At 45.1% G+C, this 13,699-nt stretch overlaps 9 protein-coding genes across 9 annotated transcripts; 2 read left to right on the forward strand and 7 right to left on the reverse strand.

Annotated features, from left to right (window-relative positions):
• Window positions 1-252: 252 nt before the first annotated feature.
• Window positions 253-1,066, reverse strand: VTP21DRAFT_3759 (uncharacterized protein; the record flags this gene model as incomplete). Its single annotated transcript, XM_069394096.1, has 4 exons — window positions 253-345; window positions 416-517; window positions 590-918; window positions 982-1,066. 4 exons carry the CDS (start codon window positions 1,064-1,066, stop codon window positions 253-255), a joined length of 609 nt encoding a protein of 202 aa, XP_069249197.1.
• A 328-nt stretch (window positions 1,067-1,394) lies between these two features.
• On the reverse strand, window positions 1,395-2,008 carry VTP21DRAFT_3760 (uncharacterized protein; the record flags this gene model as incomplete). The annotated part of the gene is made up of 3 exons (XM_069394098.1): window positions 1,395-1,397; window positions 1,476-1,943; window positions 2,006-2,008. 3 exons carry the CDS (start codon window positions 2,006-2,008, stop codon window positions 1,395-1,397), a joined length of 474 nt encoding a protein of 157 aa, XP_069249198.1.
• Window positions 2,009-2,265: 257 nt separating this feature from the next.
• Window positions 2,266-3,438, reverse strand: VTP21DRAFT_3761 (uncharacterized protein; the record flags this gene model as incomplete). Its single annotated transcript, XM_069394099.1, has 4 exons — window positions 2,266-2,475; window positions 2,553-2,612; window positions 2,679-3,101; window positions 3,169-3,438. 4 exons carry the CDS (start codon window positions 3,436-3,438, stop codon window positions 2,266-2,268), a joined length of 963 nt encoding a protein of 320 aa, XP_069249199.1.
• A 404-nt stretch (window positions 3,439-3,842) lies between these two features.
• On the reverse strand, window positions 3,843-4,957 carry VTP21DRAFT_3762 (uncharacterized protein; the record flags this gene model as incomplete). Its single annotated transcript, XM_069394100.1, has 2 exons — window positions 3,843-4,130; window positions 4,208-4,957. 2 exons carry the CDS (start codon window positions 4,955-4,957, stop codon window positions 3,843-3,845), a joined length of 1,038 nt encoding a protein of 345 aa, XP_069249200.1.
• Window positions 4,958-5,189: 232 nt separating this feature from the next.
• VTP21DRAFT_3763 (uncharacterized protein) lies at window positions 5,190-5,581 on the reverse strand (the record flags this gene model as incomplete). The annotated part of the gene is made up of 2 exons (XM_069394101.1): window positions 5,190-5,352; window positions 5,466-5,581. 2 exons carry the CDS (start codon window positions 5,579-5,581, stop codon window positions 5,190-5,192), a joined length of 279 nt encoding a protein of 92 aa, XP_069249201.1.
• A 284-nt stretch (window positions 5,582-5,865) lies between these two features.
• On the reverse strand, window positions 5,866-8,599 carry VTP21DRAFT_3764 (uncharacterized protein; the record flags this gene model as incomplete). The annotated part of the gene is made up of 10 exons (XM_069394102.1): window positions 5,866-6,093; window positions 6,169-6,290; window positions 6,369-6,543; window positions 6,613-7,220; window positions 7,289-7,310; window positions 7,379-7,432; window positions 7,499-7,651; window positions 7,717-7,791; window positions 7,849-7,958; window positions 8,032-8,599. The coding sequence occupies 10 exons, from the start codon at window positions 8,597-8,599 to the stop codon at window positions 5,866-5,868; spliced, it is 2,115 nt and encodes a 704-aa protein (XP_069249202.1).
• A 252-nt stretch (window positions 8,600-8,851) lies between these two features.
• Window positions 8,852-10,897, forward strand: VTP21DRAFT_3765 (uncharacterized protein; the record flags this gene model as incomplete). Its single annotated transcript, XM_069394103.1, has 11 exons — window positions 8,852-8,976; window positions 9,059-9,154; window positions 9,225-9,366; window positions 9,473-9,654; window positions 9,714-9,779; window positions 9,841-9,902; window positions 9,967-10,251; window positions 10,322-10,518; window positions 10,588-10,669; window positions 10,730-10,803; window positions 10,862-10,897. The coding sequence occupies 11 exons, from the start codon at window positions 8,852-8,854 to the stop codon at window positions 10,895-10,897; spliced, it is 1,347 nt and encodes a 448-aa protein (XP_069249203.1).
• Window positions 10,898-11,137: 240 nt separating this feature from the next.
• VTP21DRAFT_3766 (uncharacterized protein) lies at window positions 11,138-12,932 on the forward strand (the record flags this gene model as incomplete). Its single annotated transcript, XM_069394104.1, has 4 exons — window positions 11,138-11,209; window positions 11,269-11,349; window positions 11,418-11,500; window positions 11,567-12,932. The coding sequence occupies 4 exons, from the start codon at window positions 11,138-11,140 to the stop codon at window positions 12,930-12,932; spliced, it is 1,602 nt and encodes a 533-aa protein (XP_069249204.1).
• Window positions 12,933-13,203: 271 nt separating this feature from the next.
• VTP21DRAFT_3767 (uncharacterized protein) lies at window positions 13,204-13,627 on the reverse strand (the record flags this gene model as incomplete). Its single annotated transcript, XM_069394105.1, has 2 exons — window positions 13,204-13,455; window positions 13,607-13,627. The coding sequence occupies 2 exons, from the start codon at window positions 13,625-13,627 to the stop codon at window positions 13,204-13,206; spliced, it is 273 nt and encodes a 90-aa protein (XP_069249205.1).
• Window positions 13,628-13,699: the final 72 nt, after the last annotated feature.

Raw genomic sequence — 13,699 nt, forward strand, 5'->3', positions numbered from 1 at the left:
TCCAGCGGTGTCTTCGTATTTCTACACAAGATCCTTTATTCTACGGGATATAGACGAGTCCTTTTATATCTAAGAAATTGAGACCAAAAAACATGGGGGGCCTATGTTTGTTAATATAAGCTTATATATTTCATGTGGATTTCCACTCTCCTATATTTCTAACCACGTCCCCTGCCCATTTAGTGACAGTATATGGATATGGAAGGCAAGTGATGTTATAATACAAAGAGAATATAATTCTGGGTCGGTAGTTCACTGGTTGGAGCCTGCAAACTCTTTCTGCATCATCTCCATTACTATAGCATTGCACATCTTTGCGTAAGGATTCTCCGCCACGGCCGCGGTCTACAGATGTAGAATAAGGGGATCAGAAAAATGAATATGAACTCCCGAATGGTACAAAGAGGAGCCCTACCTTAGCAATAGGATTGCCCAGCTTCGCTCCTATCTCAAAATCTGCTAGTGCACCCTCTGCGTCTCCTTGCATCTTACGAATGATGGCACGTTGGGTGTAGGCCTTGATAAAGGAGATACAAAATAAAGAATTAACAAACAAGAAAAGAAAACCGGCCCACGCCCTCTACTCTACCTGCTTTAGGACCTTTGTCTGGCCATGGCCAACCTCGATGGCTTGGTTCAGGTCCACCAAGGCTTTATCTAAATCTCCCATTAGTCTATACAATTGTGCACGATTGTTCAGTCCGCTCGCATACACTCCACCCGATTTATCGATGATCTCGGTGAAGATCCGCAGCGCATCCTCGGTGCGATCGGCCTCTGCGAGTTGAACAGCCTCGGCCTCACGTTGCTTGAGGGAGGCAATGAGCTCTGGGGAGAGATTAGGGGTAGCCTCTTCTGTGGGGACCTCGGGCTCTGCGGGGAGTGAGGCATGGGTCTCAGGGATAAATGATTTGGCCTCTACATTCATTCCATTCATGGTCTAGCAAGATACGAACCAAGATATAAGGAGTAGCCAATTACCTGGATTAAAAACGGCCTCGAGGACTTTGAGATCGCGCTCAGACACCTGCGGATTTTCTTGATGCTGATGGCTAATTTCGGGCATTGTGGATTACCGGTCCAATTATTCTAGTTTAATATTTATCAGAGGTAAAAGGGGAATCGGCAGCAGATTTATAAATTATTCGAAAGCGTGGGAATGGGGCCGTCGAATTGATATCAGTTCCGAAGTTCGAATTGAATGAACCACAAAATCTGATGATAGCGTGCATGCTTATTTATTTATTTATTTATTTATTTATTTATTTATTTATTTATTTATTTATATTTGTCGGTGTTCTGGGGCATGCTACTAGAAATATCACGCTATATCAGATTGCGTGCGTCAGGCCGAGCAAAAATTCAAGATCGGGGAAAATGGTGGGATATACGGTTCACTATAGAATTGGATCATGGTCAACCCTCTGCGACGATGCATATGGTGGCAAACAAGAGAAAGAGTGGGTTCAACCTACCCCAGTTCTCAGAATCAAATGCACCCCACTATCTGTCCACACTGGCTCGCTCATTTCTCCAACACGTAAACCAAAGGCGGCCTCCTCGAACGGGGGCTGCATCTGCCCGCGGGAGAAATATCCAAGATCCCCACCGTGCTTTGCTGAGGAGCAGTCACTTTCTGTCTTGGCTAGCTCTGCAAATGAGATCTCACCTGCCTTAATTCGCCGCTCATGCTCCCTCAGAATGGCAATGGCTTCGTCCGGCGATCGGGTGATATTCTCCTCACGCCAGGAAGAAGGGCGACGACTCTCACGGTGCTTGACGAGAAGGTGGCTTGCACGGACCTTGTCCGGTTGATGGTCGGTGGAGGAGGGGTCCGATTCCGGTCGGTTCCACTGCGATTGGCCCGTCGCTCGATTGAAGTAGTAGGGCATGTCACGCGTTTTGGAGTGGCGGATTTCCCAGTTGGGGGGTAGATTTTGATCCTTCAAAGATCAGATTAGTGGATGCTTAGGTATAAAATCGCGTAGCAGACTTTATCCATTACCATGATCGACCTAGCTAATGTTAACGATGGGTCGCGATCGGATTGAAGGCGCGAAAAACCCGATCTAAATGCAAGATAAGTGGGTTGAGGGCGGGCAATTTGTAGGTTTTCATTGGATTCAACCACGGCAGTACAGTGTATATATTACAGAAAGTGAAAGATATAAAAGCGAATCGAATAACAGTGTAAAACAGATAAATAAGAAAATTCATAACACAATCTCCGAAATATATCGAAGAAAGCCAGGTTTGGTCAACCCTCTAATCTACGTGCATCCTTTCGTGCTTCCACTTAGACATCCACGCCGAAAACGCTACGATCACACAGATCGAGAGTATGGCAATATTCCAAATGAATCCAAGCATGTCTAGCAGCGTTCCGACCTTGGACGGGACTCCAGGCATAGTTTTACGCACGGAGGGAAGTGCAAAGAGAAGTGCAGCTAGAACAGCGACGTCCTCGAGAGCAGACTATAGGTCATACAAAAAAAAAGTAAGCGGTAGGCAAGAAGGAGACAAAATGGTGAGAGAGGGGGGAATAGACTTACCACACGCCCAAAGATCACGATCTGATACGAGACTACGGCCGCCACCAGAGTAATCAACCACTAATGCAATTGTGTATGAATAAATGCATTCCAAGATCCATAGAGGTGCTGCTAAGAAGAGCTCACCATTAATACTGCAATAAAGATACTAAACCACTTGGTGAAAGTGGTCTGTTTGACTTTGATGGTCAACTCAACCCAAAACTCGTTCTGTTCTGGCGAGGAATTCTTAGTATCCGACGACTCCTCCGCTTGGAATCGAAAAGACTGTTGCACGCTTGTAATGTTAATATCCACGGGAAGAAAGACAAAGTCACCAGCGGTGTTGATAGCGTAGGCGGCTTCGATATAGGTGAGCTCGTACTTATCGTAAGGATAGTTAGAAGAAGTTCCGTTATCAAAGCCCGCCTCTTGGTCAATGCCAAGTATCGGAAATGTGGAATTTAAAATGATAATATTGCCATTAATGATTATGTGGAGATTTGGAATCAAGCTGTTCGCTTGTAGTAGCTTGAACAAATCAGGATCGGCTATTCCGATATGCTTCATCTTTGATGGTTATGGTTTAAATAAGAGTTTACACAAAGGTTCTGTCATGGCCGTCATCCCTATTTACCTTGAGAATGCTCTTCTCCAAATCCGCGAAATAGACCGTAGTATGGAGCTGGGGGACCAACATAGGGGTGTTGATTATGCCAAGTTTGCCCTCTGTCCTGCTCGAGACATTAAAGCTGTACTTTTCAAGATTCAGCTCGCTCTCCTCTCTGAACTTATAGTAGGTCACTCCGATGGCAGCCCCCAGACAAATGAGCATCAAGAGAGGAATCCCAAATCGGATGATCCAGAGACGGGTCCGTTTGCCGAGGGTGCGCTTGAAGGGTCGCATAGCGCCTGAACGGGATGCAATAAAACAGCAGCAGAGAAAACACTAGCTCGTCACCCTAGGGAAGATTCAAAACCTGTGGAACCTAGGAATTTCTCTTTGCCTTCGATCGATTAGGTGCGCTTTCCTTTTTGCCTCGATAAATTTTAGGCACAGACTGTACAGGCTGCGGGCTCGAGGGCTTAGCCTTGTTCAAAGTTACAAGTACCATTCATGCACGAGGGAGAAAAGTCCAAGAGAGAAACAGTGTAATGCGGAAGATTGGAAAAATATAAAAGACGTAATAAATAGTGGTGTTAATAGAGTGCCGTAATTAATGAGACTCCATCTCCACTAGCGGCACAAAGACAAAAGATTGGCGCGTGCTAAGGTGGAATTAACGGGCATGCTCACAACAAAAAGGAGATCTAAGCCTTCGTCAGGACTCCAGACTCTCTCCTCTCCTCCCCCATATAATCCTGGATGATCTCGCTAGAGTTGATTTCGCGCGCTTGTCTCCGCTTCTCTTTCTTGTATCGCACCAACCATGTGCTAAACGAGACTACAACACAGAGCGAGAGGATGGCAATGTTCCAGATAAAGCCAAGCACATCCATATGCGTACCGACATCCTTCGGTACGCCGGGCATAGTTTGTCGGATGGAAGGAAGCGCGAAAAGGAGGGCCGAGGGAACAGCGACGTCTTCGAGAGAACACTAATGAAGAGAGGAAAGAAAGAGAAAAGTAGATCAATACCAAAGGCTTAAGAACATAAGAAAAACAAGACATTTACAGATCGCTGATATACTACGATCTGATAAGTGACGCTCGCAGCCAGTAGCGCAATCAACCACATCAAAACGGAGAGAAATATCGAAAACCATTTTACGAATTGAGTCTGTGCTACGTGTATCAGTAGCAAATATCCCACCTCCAGCTGGTTCTCCACCATTGTGTTCACCAATTGCACATTGAAGCGATAGTCATGCTGAACACTCCCAACCTGAACTACAATTGGCATTGGAGTAAGAGGGTAAATCTCGGTACCATTGTTCTTCTCTCCAAAACCTTCTATTATAATATGCAAATCGAATCCGTCGAATGGATAGAGCGCTGTGTCGCCGCTCTCAAACTCAAGCTCTAAATCCTTGGCGATGGTGGGGGCACGCTGGTTCAATTCTATGACGTCCCCGTTGATAAGTATGCGTGCATTTCTTGTCAGATTGTTGGCCACCACAAAATCACGGAATCCGGGGGCAATGTAGGCATTCCCTTTCGTTTTTAATATTGACTTCTCCAAATCGATATAGATCACCTTCAAGTATAACCCTAATGCATATTGTCTGGAGAGCTGGTCAAATTCCTCGACACTCGATATGTCCTGAAACGTGATGAAGTTTTGGTCTTTTTCTGCATCCTTATTATTTTCCACAATGGTGATCGAGATTGCAGCACCAATTGCAAGAACAAGTAGGATGGGAATCGCAATACGATAGAAACTTGTTCTGCTGGAGTTGGAGTGCTGATGAAAGGGTCTAATCATGGCTACGTGCTTCCTCAGTCCCAGTCCGTCATGCGGACATTGCTGCAAGGCGAATGTTTAAAGGTGTCAGATAGTGATCGGGTCAATGGAATGGAGGACGAATGGATGCCCTAGGGGCGACCCTAGATATTGTTTTTCGACCTTAGGACTGAGTTGATTTGCTTAAGACCCGGGAAAGAGACAGGGATAGAGCGTGCTAGTGAAACCCACGGAGGGCAAAAACTGGAACATGCTACTTGTTTTGGGACATTAGCAATCCAAGCACGTCCAGCGTACTAGGAATATTCGACCGAGAAGCTCTATGTGCGATAGAGCGCTCGCCAGTAGCTGATCCCCAGCGGAGCTCTGCTCTTGTGCTTGTCTGCGCTCGTCTGCGTTCGGTGCTCTTATAGGTTCTGAATACGGGGGAGGATTCGTCGAGTGGTGTCTGCAAGGCTGCTAATGCCAAGGCTTGGTTATAGAAAGTGCACCCGTAGTCACAAGGACGCCTCTAGTTTTGTAGCAGTACTGCCTTGAAGTGTACTCCGCTTGGGTGGAAATGCGCCAGAAACCATTCTCGTCCATGTTAGCAATCGAGCTTGTTTCATTCGTCATGAATCCGAGTGCCCTCCGATTCCCCGACATAGGCTGCTGTGCTCGATAAGGAAATGCTTATGAACGCATGGTCCATCTTCGTGAAATATCTTTGAGTATTATAAAATAGAAATAGAGAAAAACAGCAAATGAAGGAGAAAGAAGAGACAAAAACGTGAAATATTTTAAAACTACAAACGCTCAGCAGGTGAACAAGGAGAGCCACTTGTCCTTGAATATATATATATATCAAGTGATAGCATTGTATAAAAATAGAAATAAAAAATAGGTCTACTTCAAATATAAGTGCGGGAAAGTGAGAGTGCGAATCCCGATTAGATGGGCTGCCTTCGCGTCTGTTCTCTCGCTGATCGAATCAGAGGTATCAGCGACTCGCGCGGCTCTGCCGTCTCTAAAAATGGGTGCAATAGCAGCTCATCTGCGGTTGGACGCTTGTCCATGTCCACGGTAAGACTGCAATTGAGGAACTCGCGGAAGAGCGGAGTGAGGGATTCTGGATTCTGCAGTTTTGGGGTGCCATTGGTGGCGATCAGATAGAGAGCCTAAGGGGCAAGAAAGAACGAAGAGAAAGCACATTAGTGAGCAGAACGAGGAGAGCGGATGAAAAAACTGCTCACTCTCAAGGGTAATTCTGAGAGATAGGGAGGTTCTCCCTCCACCATCTCAATCGTCATGATCCCCAGGCTCCATATGTCCACCTTGGGGCCATATGATTTCCTTGTCACCACTTCGGGTGCCACTAAATAATGAGGAGAGAGGGTTAGACGCCTTTAAGCTATCCCAACCCCGAAACCTCGAGTCGAGGAGGAGAACTTACTCCAATAGGGAGTGCCGACCATGGTGGTCCTTTTCGAGTGCATTTCATTGAGTTGGGCACAAAACCCAAAGTCGGTGAGCTTGATATCACCAGTGAGCGAGAGAAGGACATTGTCGCTCTTGATATCGCGGTGAATCACACCCTTGGAGTGGAGATGCTTCAAGCCTTTGAGAGTCTAGAAAGAATAGCGCATGGTCAACTCCAATCCTCCGAGCTGCAGGGCCATCTGCAAGCAAAACCATACCTCTCGACAAACACAGGCTATCTGTCCTTCACTCATGATGTTGTAGGTCACCACGTCGGTTAAGCTTCCCCCCTCCATATACTCCATCACAACCCAGAGGTCCCCGTTCATTAAGAAGCTATCCATAAAATTGACCACGTTCTCATGTCGCGATTCTCGCATGATCAGGATCTCGTTGATGATCAGGTCCTTTTTCGGCTGTTGATCGAGTTGCATTTGCTTGATGGCAACGAGATTGCTGGTCGCCACCTCAAAGGCTGTGTACACTCCACCCGAGGCACCTTGTCCAATCTTTGTAAAGTGTTGGTATAATTGGGTGGGGTCTCCCGGTGAGCAGATAGCTCGCAATCGCTCAAGAATATCTTCATTTCTCTCCTCCGGCTTTTTTGCAGGGTTGCGTCGGATAGGAGGACCCGCTGGTTTAAGAGTCTGGCTCGCTTTGGGAGGAGGGAGTACACGCGATGGCATCGCAACAGCGGCAACTTTGTGAGTTGGCTTCTGGAGATGGGATGGTTTTGGTGGGGGTGGAGGAGGTGTAGCAGATACAGAGGCAGGTGCCTGAAGGGGGGCTTTGCTGAGCACGGATGGTAGAATACCCTTCAAAGATGCTAAGATTAAAAGAGTGTAAAATTTTCAATCATGAGTCTGTGGGCAATGCTGAAAGCGGTATGTATACGTTTTTCCGGTGGCATAGAGGCCTGAAGAAAAAAGAAATGGTTTAAGCTTCTCCAGTCAAGTACTAAGGGTTGAATAACTAAAATCTTACCATTTTTGCAGCGCCTCCTGCTTGATGGGCTGGTTCTATGAGTGTATTCGTTAGCTATCAAATGTATCACGGTTAGGCCAAAATATCTATGAAAATCTCAGCAAAACGTTAATGATATACCGGCAAAGGAGACTTGATGTAAGGACTCGATAGATTGGTTGCGGTTGCATTCGCTTGGGCCGCCAGAGGATGTGCTTTGTTAAATTTGGACCAGACAGCGTCGTCCTTTTTCCTCTGCGCTTCTGTGTAGAAGCCAATGATGTCTATCACGGCCTATTTTTGCTCAAACGATGAGTGGGGACGAGCGGAGGAAAAGGAGGAAGAAAGGGAAAATATACCTGTGGGTTTGCTTGCTGATCTTGCTTGGAGATGCCTGATGTTTTTAATAAAATTTCCCATTCTTTAGGCAACCCCTATTATAAAGTGATATTAGAGATTCGGATGGTATGATGCGAAATTTATACGCTTACAGTGAATTCGCCGGTTTCTTGATCAAAACCAACATGAACATGATGCATAGCGTTATAGGGCGAGGATATTACGGACACAGGCGCTGTCCTTTTGTCTGCTGCTAGCAATTCTATGATCGTTGGAAATGGGCGAGGTATTAATTATCAGAATGGCGGGAAGACAATTAGAGTTTAACGTTGTACCTGACATATTCTCTACCATGTTTGTAAATAAGCTTCTGAGGGATCTTTTTCCTGATGACAACGACCGTTCACCTACAACGCTCCCAAAGCTCGCACTTGAATCACTTGTCTCCGATTCACGCATTTTGCGATAATGGGATTCATCGCTGCTCGCGCTAAATGTTGAGGCTTGATCCAGCTTACTCGAGGAGTAAGAGAGGGATGGGGAGAGTATCTTCTTCTCCGTCACATTCGTGACTTTTGCGGGCTCGCGAGCTTTATTTGTCTTAACTAATGATCGCATGGTTTCGAATGATGCAACTCTGGAGAGTGCAGAAGACGACTTAAGCTTGGGTGAAGGGGATGCTGTAGAGCTTGATGGGGAGCGAAGCAAAGCGTTGGAGCGAGCTGTCTTGGTTGTATCGCGAGTGCTCGCGCTCCTTCGAAGTTTGCCGGCTAAGGCACTCATAGAGGGGCTACGTAAGAGCGCGCCAGGGGATTTGAGAAAACTTCTAGGGTTGGGAGGGGATTCTGCTTCACGGGTGTCCCCATTTTCATTGGGAGCAAAATACGAGGCTCGGGCATCCATTACTGAACGGGATGGTAGGGAAGATGAGCTCATCGCATTTGTTATTTGTTATTCTCTAATCCTGATATTAAGGAGAGAAAAAAGGGGAAGAGCTGAGTTTCAATTCTGCTACAAGGTTTTTCAAAGAAAAACCGTTCTTAACGCATGAATGACGTGAAGTTCAGTGACGTTTAGTGACGTTTCAGATTTCTATACCTAGGCCAGAATAACGCACCGATCCACTATTTCCTTTGAACAGATCTTCTCCTTACAATGTCAAACTCCAAGTTGAAAGGTGAAGATTTGCAAATTCTCAGAACGCTCGTTGCCCGCGTGGGGCGAGCGTTCTACGAACCACGCCAGATCGCGGTTCTTGATGCGTTGAATAAATCGAAACCGTATGTATATTTCCCACGCGGAAGAAATTTCTCTTCTGTCAAATACTCTGAATAAAATCCAAATATGCATATTCAACACTAGGCTGAAGGATGATGATCTTGCTCTGCTGGTGAAGATGTCTCCGAAAGAGATCCACAAGATCTGTGGAAAGTTACGCGAGGAGAGATTGTTAAGATCGTATGTCACTAAAATACGCTTACAATGAGAATTTCGACCTGTTAATACAAACAAATGTTTTGCATGATAGTGAGCAACGTAATGAACCCCGTAAACCAGATCAGCGCCTTATTCCACGCGTTTATTACTTTATTGACTACAAACAGTTTGTTGATGTGGTTAAATGGAGGATGTTTAAAATGCAGCGGACTGTGCGAGAAGAGATGCAAGAGGTTAGTGCTAAAGCAAATATTGCTAAGGATTAAAAGACTTCTTTCGGCCTATTCTTTTGTAAAATGGAGTGAGTAATCTTCTACTCTATTTTCCGCTGTGCAAAAGGCGGCAGATACAAAAGGATATATATGCCCTAACGATGATTGCAAGCGCGAGTACACTTTATTAGAAGCCACTTACAATATCGATCCACAGACAGGCCTCTTTCTTTGCGAAGTATGTAGCTCTGAGCTTGTCAAGAATGACAACTCCCAGAAATTAAAAGAATGTGAAGCGAAAGTGGCACGGTATATAACAATATTGCGGAGGATCCCGAAAGGAGATTTAACACATACTCGTTCTCTAGGCTTGTAGAACAATCTCAACTTATCATTTCGTTGTTGAAGAAGACAGACTCTATCGTGATACCTGCGTATGTATCAATGTATTTTATCAATAATGCAATGGCTGATATTTATATGTTGACCATGCAGGAGCTACTCAACTGCCGCAGGTATTGTTCCGGGCACTACGAAGAAAGGTGCTACCGCCGCAGGTAAAGTCATGCACAGCTACTGTTTTTTTAGATAGGAATTATTCATATTATTTTATCCAACTAGACAAAGAGCTTGCCCTTGCCCAAGACACTGGTGCTGCTCAAGCCGATATTGTTGTTGTCATTAAAGAAGATAATGAGGCTGCGAAGCGCGCAAGACAGGCAGAAGCTGAAAAGAAAAGAGAGCAAAACGCCCTCCCAATATGGTACCAGGCGAGCACAATTGGCCCTGCTAGCGGAGAAGTAACTGCGACGGCGACAGACAATTCTAGCGTGGTTGATGCAGAGGAAGAAAAGTGGGAGGAAACGGGCGATTCGGGAGATATGGATGAAGAGGATACGGAAGAGTGTGCGTATTATATCTTTGTGGCACGGTTTGGGTTACTTGCTTTTAACCTATTTTTTGCGAATGCATTTAGTTTACCGAAAATATTATGCAAATCTTATGCAAGGTGAGGGAACAGCTGATTATTCAGTCAATGATTTGGAGGAGGAGAGCGAAAGGGACAAGACCTCGGATTTGGAGGTTACTATCGGCGTTAAGCGGCCTCGTGAAGACGAAACTGAAGATGAATATCCGAGCCAGAGATATGCAAACGGTGCAACAGAAAGAGAGGTAGAGACTTAAAACAGTTCACGTTGTACATTGGATTGCTAACGATTTATGTTACTAACCTGCGATTAGCAGAGTGACGAAGAGATCAACGATGAGGAATATGAGGAGGATACTGGAGTCGATGAATCTCGCGAAATCCCAACCGTTATGGGTAAACCGATACTATCCCGCTCATATGCAAGATCTATAAATAACTTTTGTGGATATGTAGTTTCTGGAGAGCCGGTATTAATCACAGAGATCACGGAAGAGCATAAGGATAAGATGACCCCTGAAGAATATATGGTAGGGCACAATCTATATTGGAATTGAAATAGAGTGGTGTACTTATTCTCTTTAATAGGCCTACTATCAAGTGTGGCAGAGCTGGGAGCAATAGAATATATGTAGACACTGGGGCTTTACCTAAATCCATGTTTGTTAATAAGCAACAATGTGAGAGGGAGTAATCATGTTCAATTGTATGATAGAAAATTTAACCAAAGAAAATAAACTTTAACGATCATCAAATCAACTTGAAACATATTTGCTGCGCCACATGTTTACAAAAAGGGACTCGAGGCTCTATAGAATTCTGCTGGAGGTTTTTAACCCTAAAAAATCTTACAATATTTTAACAATGGAGAGAGAGCAAGTTGTTGTTGGAATTAATTTCGGATCGTCATACTCCTCCATCGCTTACTTAAATCAGGTGGGTCTACATTGATAGCATACTATAATGGCAATGTATATTCTAACGGTTCACTCTAGAACGGCCGCCCTGATTGTTTGGCAAATGAAGATGGTGATAGGCAAATTCCATCGGTTATTGCCTTTGCGGGTGAGGAAGAGGTAAACTAAGCCTTTCGATTAATGACATATTTACGCTAGGAAAAAGTGTCTGACTTTTTGTATATTAGTTCATTGGAGGCCAGGCGCTAGCACAGATTTTTAGGAACCCTCAAAATACGGTGGCTATGTTCCACGATTTATTAGGAAAAAGGTAGCTAAAATGCCAAAAATAATGACCCATTATGACATGAACTTATTATGTAAATGGTGTTGATAGCTTCTCCGAGATAGATGCCTCAAGTGATATCTACTCCGCTTCTCTTAAAAACAAAGATGGTAAACCTGCATTCGAAGTTGAGATTTCTGGCAGCACCCAGGTCTTCACTGCAGGAGAGCTCGCCACAAAATTCTTGCAACGCTTGCGGGAGTCTGCAGAGGCGTATCTCGGGAACCCAGTTTCTGGCGCTGTTCTTGCCGTTCCTGCTGAATTTACAGATGCTCAGCGTGTAGAGCTAACACATGCAGCTGAGAATGCAGGACTCAAGGTGTTGCATGTGTTGCATGATACTACAGCTGCCATGCTGGCCTATGGTTTGTCTGGTAAAGTAGAGGATAAGACGGTGGTGGTCGCAGATTTGGGCGCCCACAGCTTTAATGTCTCTGTTGTGGCTTCTCGTGGTGGACTCTTTACTATCCTGGGAACGGCACACGAAGCAGGTTTGGGTGGTGCGGCCTTGGATGAGCTGCTTGTGAACCATTTCGCTGCTGAGTTCAAAAAGAAGACCAAGATCGACATCTCAGGCAATCGCAAAGCCTTGGCGAAGCTACGCGCGGCCGCTGAAATTACAAAACGCACGCTCAGCTCGAGCGCTTCTGCACCTTGCTCCGTCGAATCGCTGGCGGAGGGAATTGATTTTCACAGCACCATCAACCGAATCCGCTTTGAGATGATGGCAAACCGCGTCTTAGGGAAATGCACCACCGTCATTGATCAAGTGCTTGAGAAGGTCGAATTAAAGCCTGCCCAAATCGACGAAGTGATTCTGGTGGGTGGCTCTGCTCGTGTTCCTAAATTCCAGGCGAAGCTACGAGACATGTTTGGTTTGGAAGAGGGTAAATTGCGAATGGAAGTGGAACCCGATGAAGCCGTGGCGGCTGGTTGCGCTGTACAGGCGACCCTCTTGATGGACATGGATAAGGAGGCTATTGAGCAAATCACTCAGCCCAGTATGACAAAGGCACCCCATCTCACCAAGCCTATTGGTGTGGTCGACGTGGAGGGCAAATTCCACGTAATACTGAAGGCGGATACTCCTCTGCCTGTGAGACGAAGAGAGGAAATGAAGGTTGGAGCAGAAAAGAGCGTCTATGTAGCGTTGTGGGAAGGTCAGCATATGGCAGTTGTGAAGGAAATAAAGAAAGAAAAAGGAGAGGAAGAGGAGGAGGAGGAGGAGGAGGAGAAACGCGAAATTATTGTTGACAAGGCCGAAACACTTCTAGCAGAATTAGCACTGGAGCAGGTGCAGAGCGAAACCGTCGAGTTGACATTACAGGTTGATGCCGATGGAAAGCTGACCATCATATTACGTGAAAAACGGCCCGAAGGCAAGGTTGTCAAATGCGAGACTGACGGCAGTGCGTAGATGAAATTTGGCATTCGTTCCATAAATATTCTCTCCAAAATGGCTTCATTCTTATATTGCTTTCTTCCTGTATCACAGTTTCGTTCTTTTTTATTTTTCCTATTTCAACCCAATATAGACTGATATCATTATTAGACATAGATATGTTTTGTTTATTTACGGAAGTATACTCGGGAGATAGCGTGATAAAAGGAAAAGGAGAAGTAATTTACATAGCATTTTCCGCACATTAATTTAGGAATTTTCTATCTGGAATTCAAGCAACAGTAGCTTATTGTTTCTCCTCCCAATGTGCAATCCATTTTTCTAGATCGAATCGCGGATCCTCTGGATCGCTCACTACTCCATCAGCTCCCTTCTCCGCAGCCTTGAGTCGTGACCACTCTGCTCGCCCACGTTCAATTAGAGCTTGTTTGTGTGCCCATTCCGAATCAATACGATTCTTTTCTTCAGCACGGACAAGAGAGGAGTGGTGGTAAGCACCATATAACACACCTAAGCCGAGGGCAGACCAACGGGATACCTAGAATTCATAAGGGGGAATCAATCCAAATTATTAGAACATGTATGGAATAGTAGAAAATATTAAAGAGTAAGCATGGGCGAATCACTTCCATCAAATATATAATAGTTATAATAATATAAAATTATACAATATATATATCTTAACTCACGTTGACAAGTGGAGCGGTCATCTTTTCGGGATTGTATATCAAATTTTCGATCTTTAGTAACTATATACGTTCTCGTCAACAATCATGCGGCGT

Source organism: Calcarisporiella thermophila (genome assembly GCF_041956535.1).
Source record: "Calcarisporiella thermophila strain CBS 279.70 unplaced genomic scaffold VTP21scaffold_18, whole genome shotgun sequence".
Taxonomy (NCBI): domain Eukaryota; kingdom Fungi; phylum Calcarisporiellomycota; class Calcarisporiellomycetes; order Calcarisporiellales; family Calcarisporiellaceae; genus Calcarisporiella; species Calcarisporiella thermophila.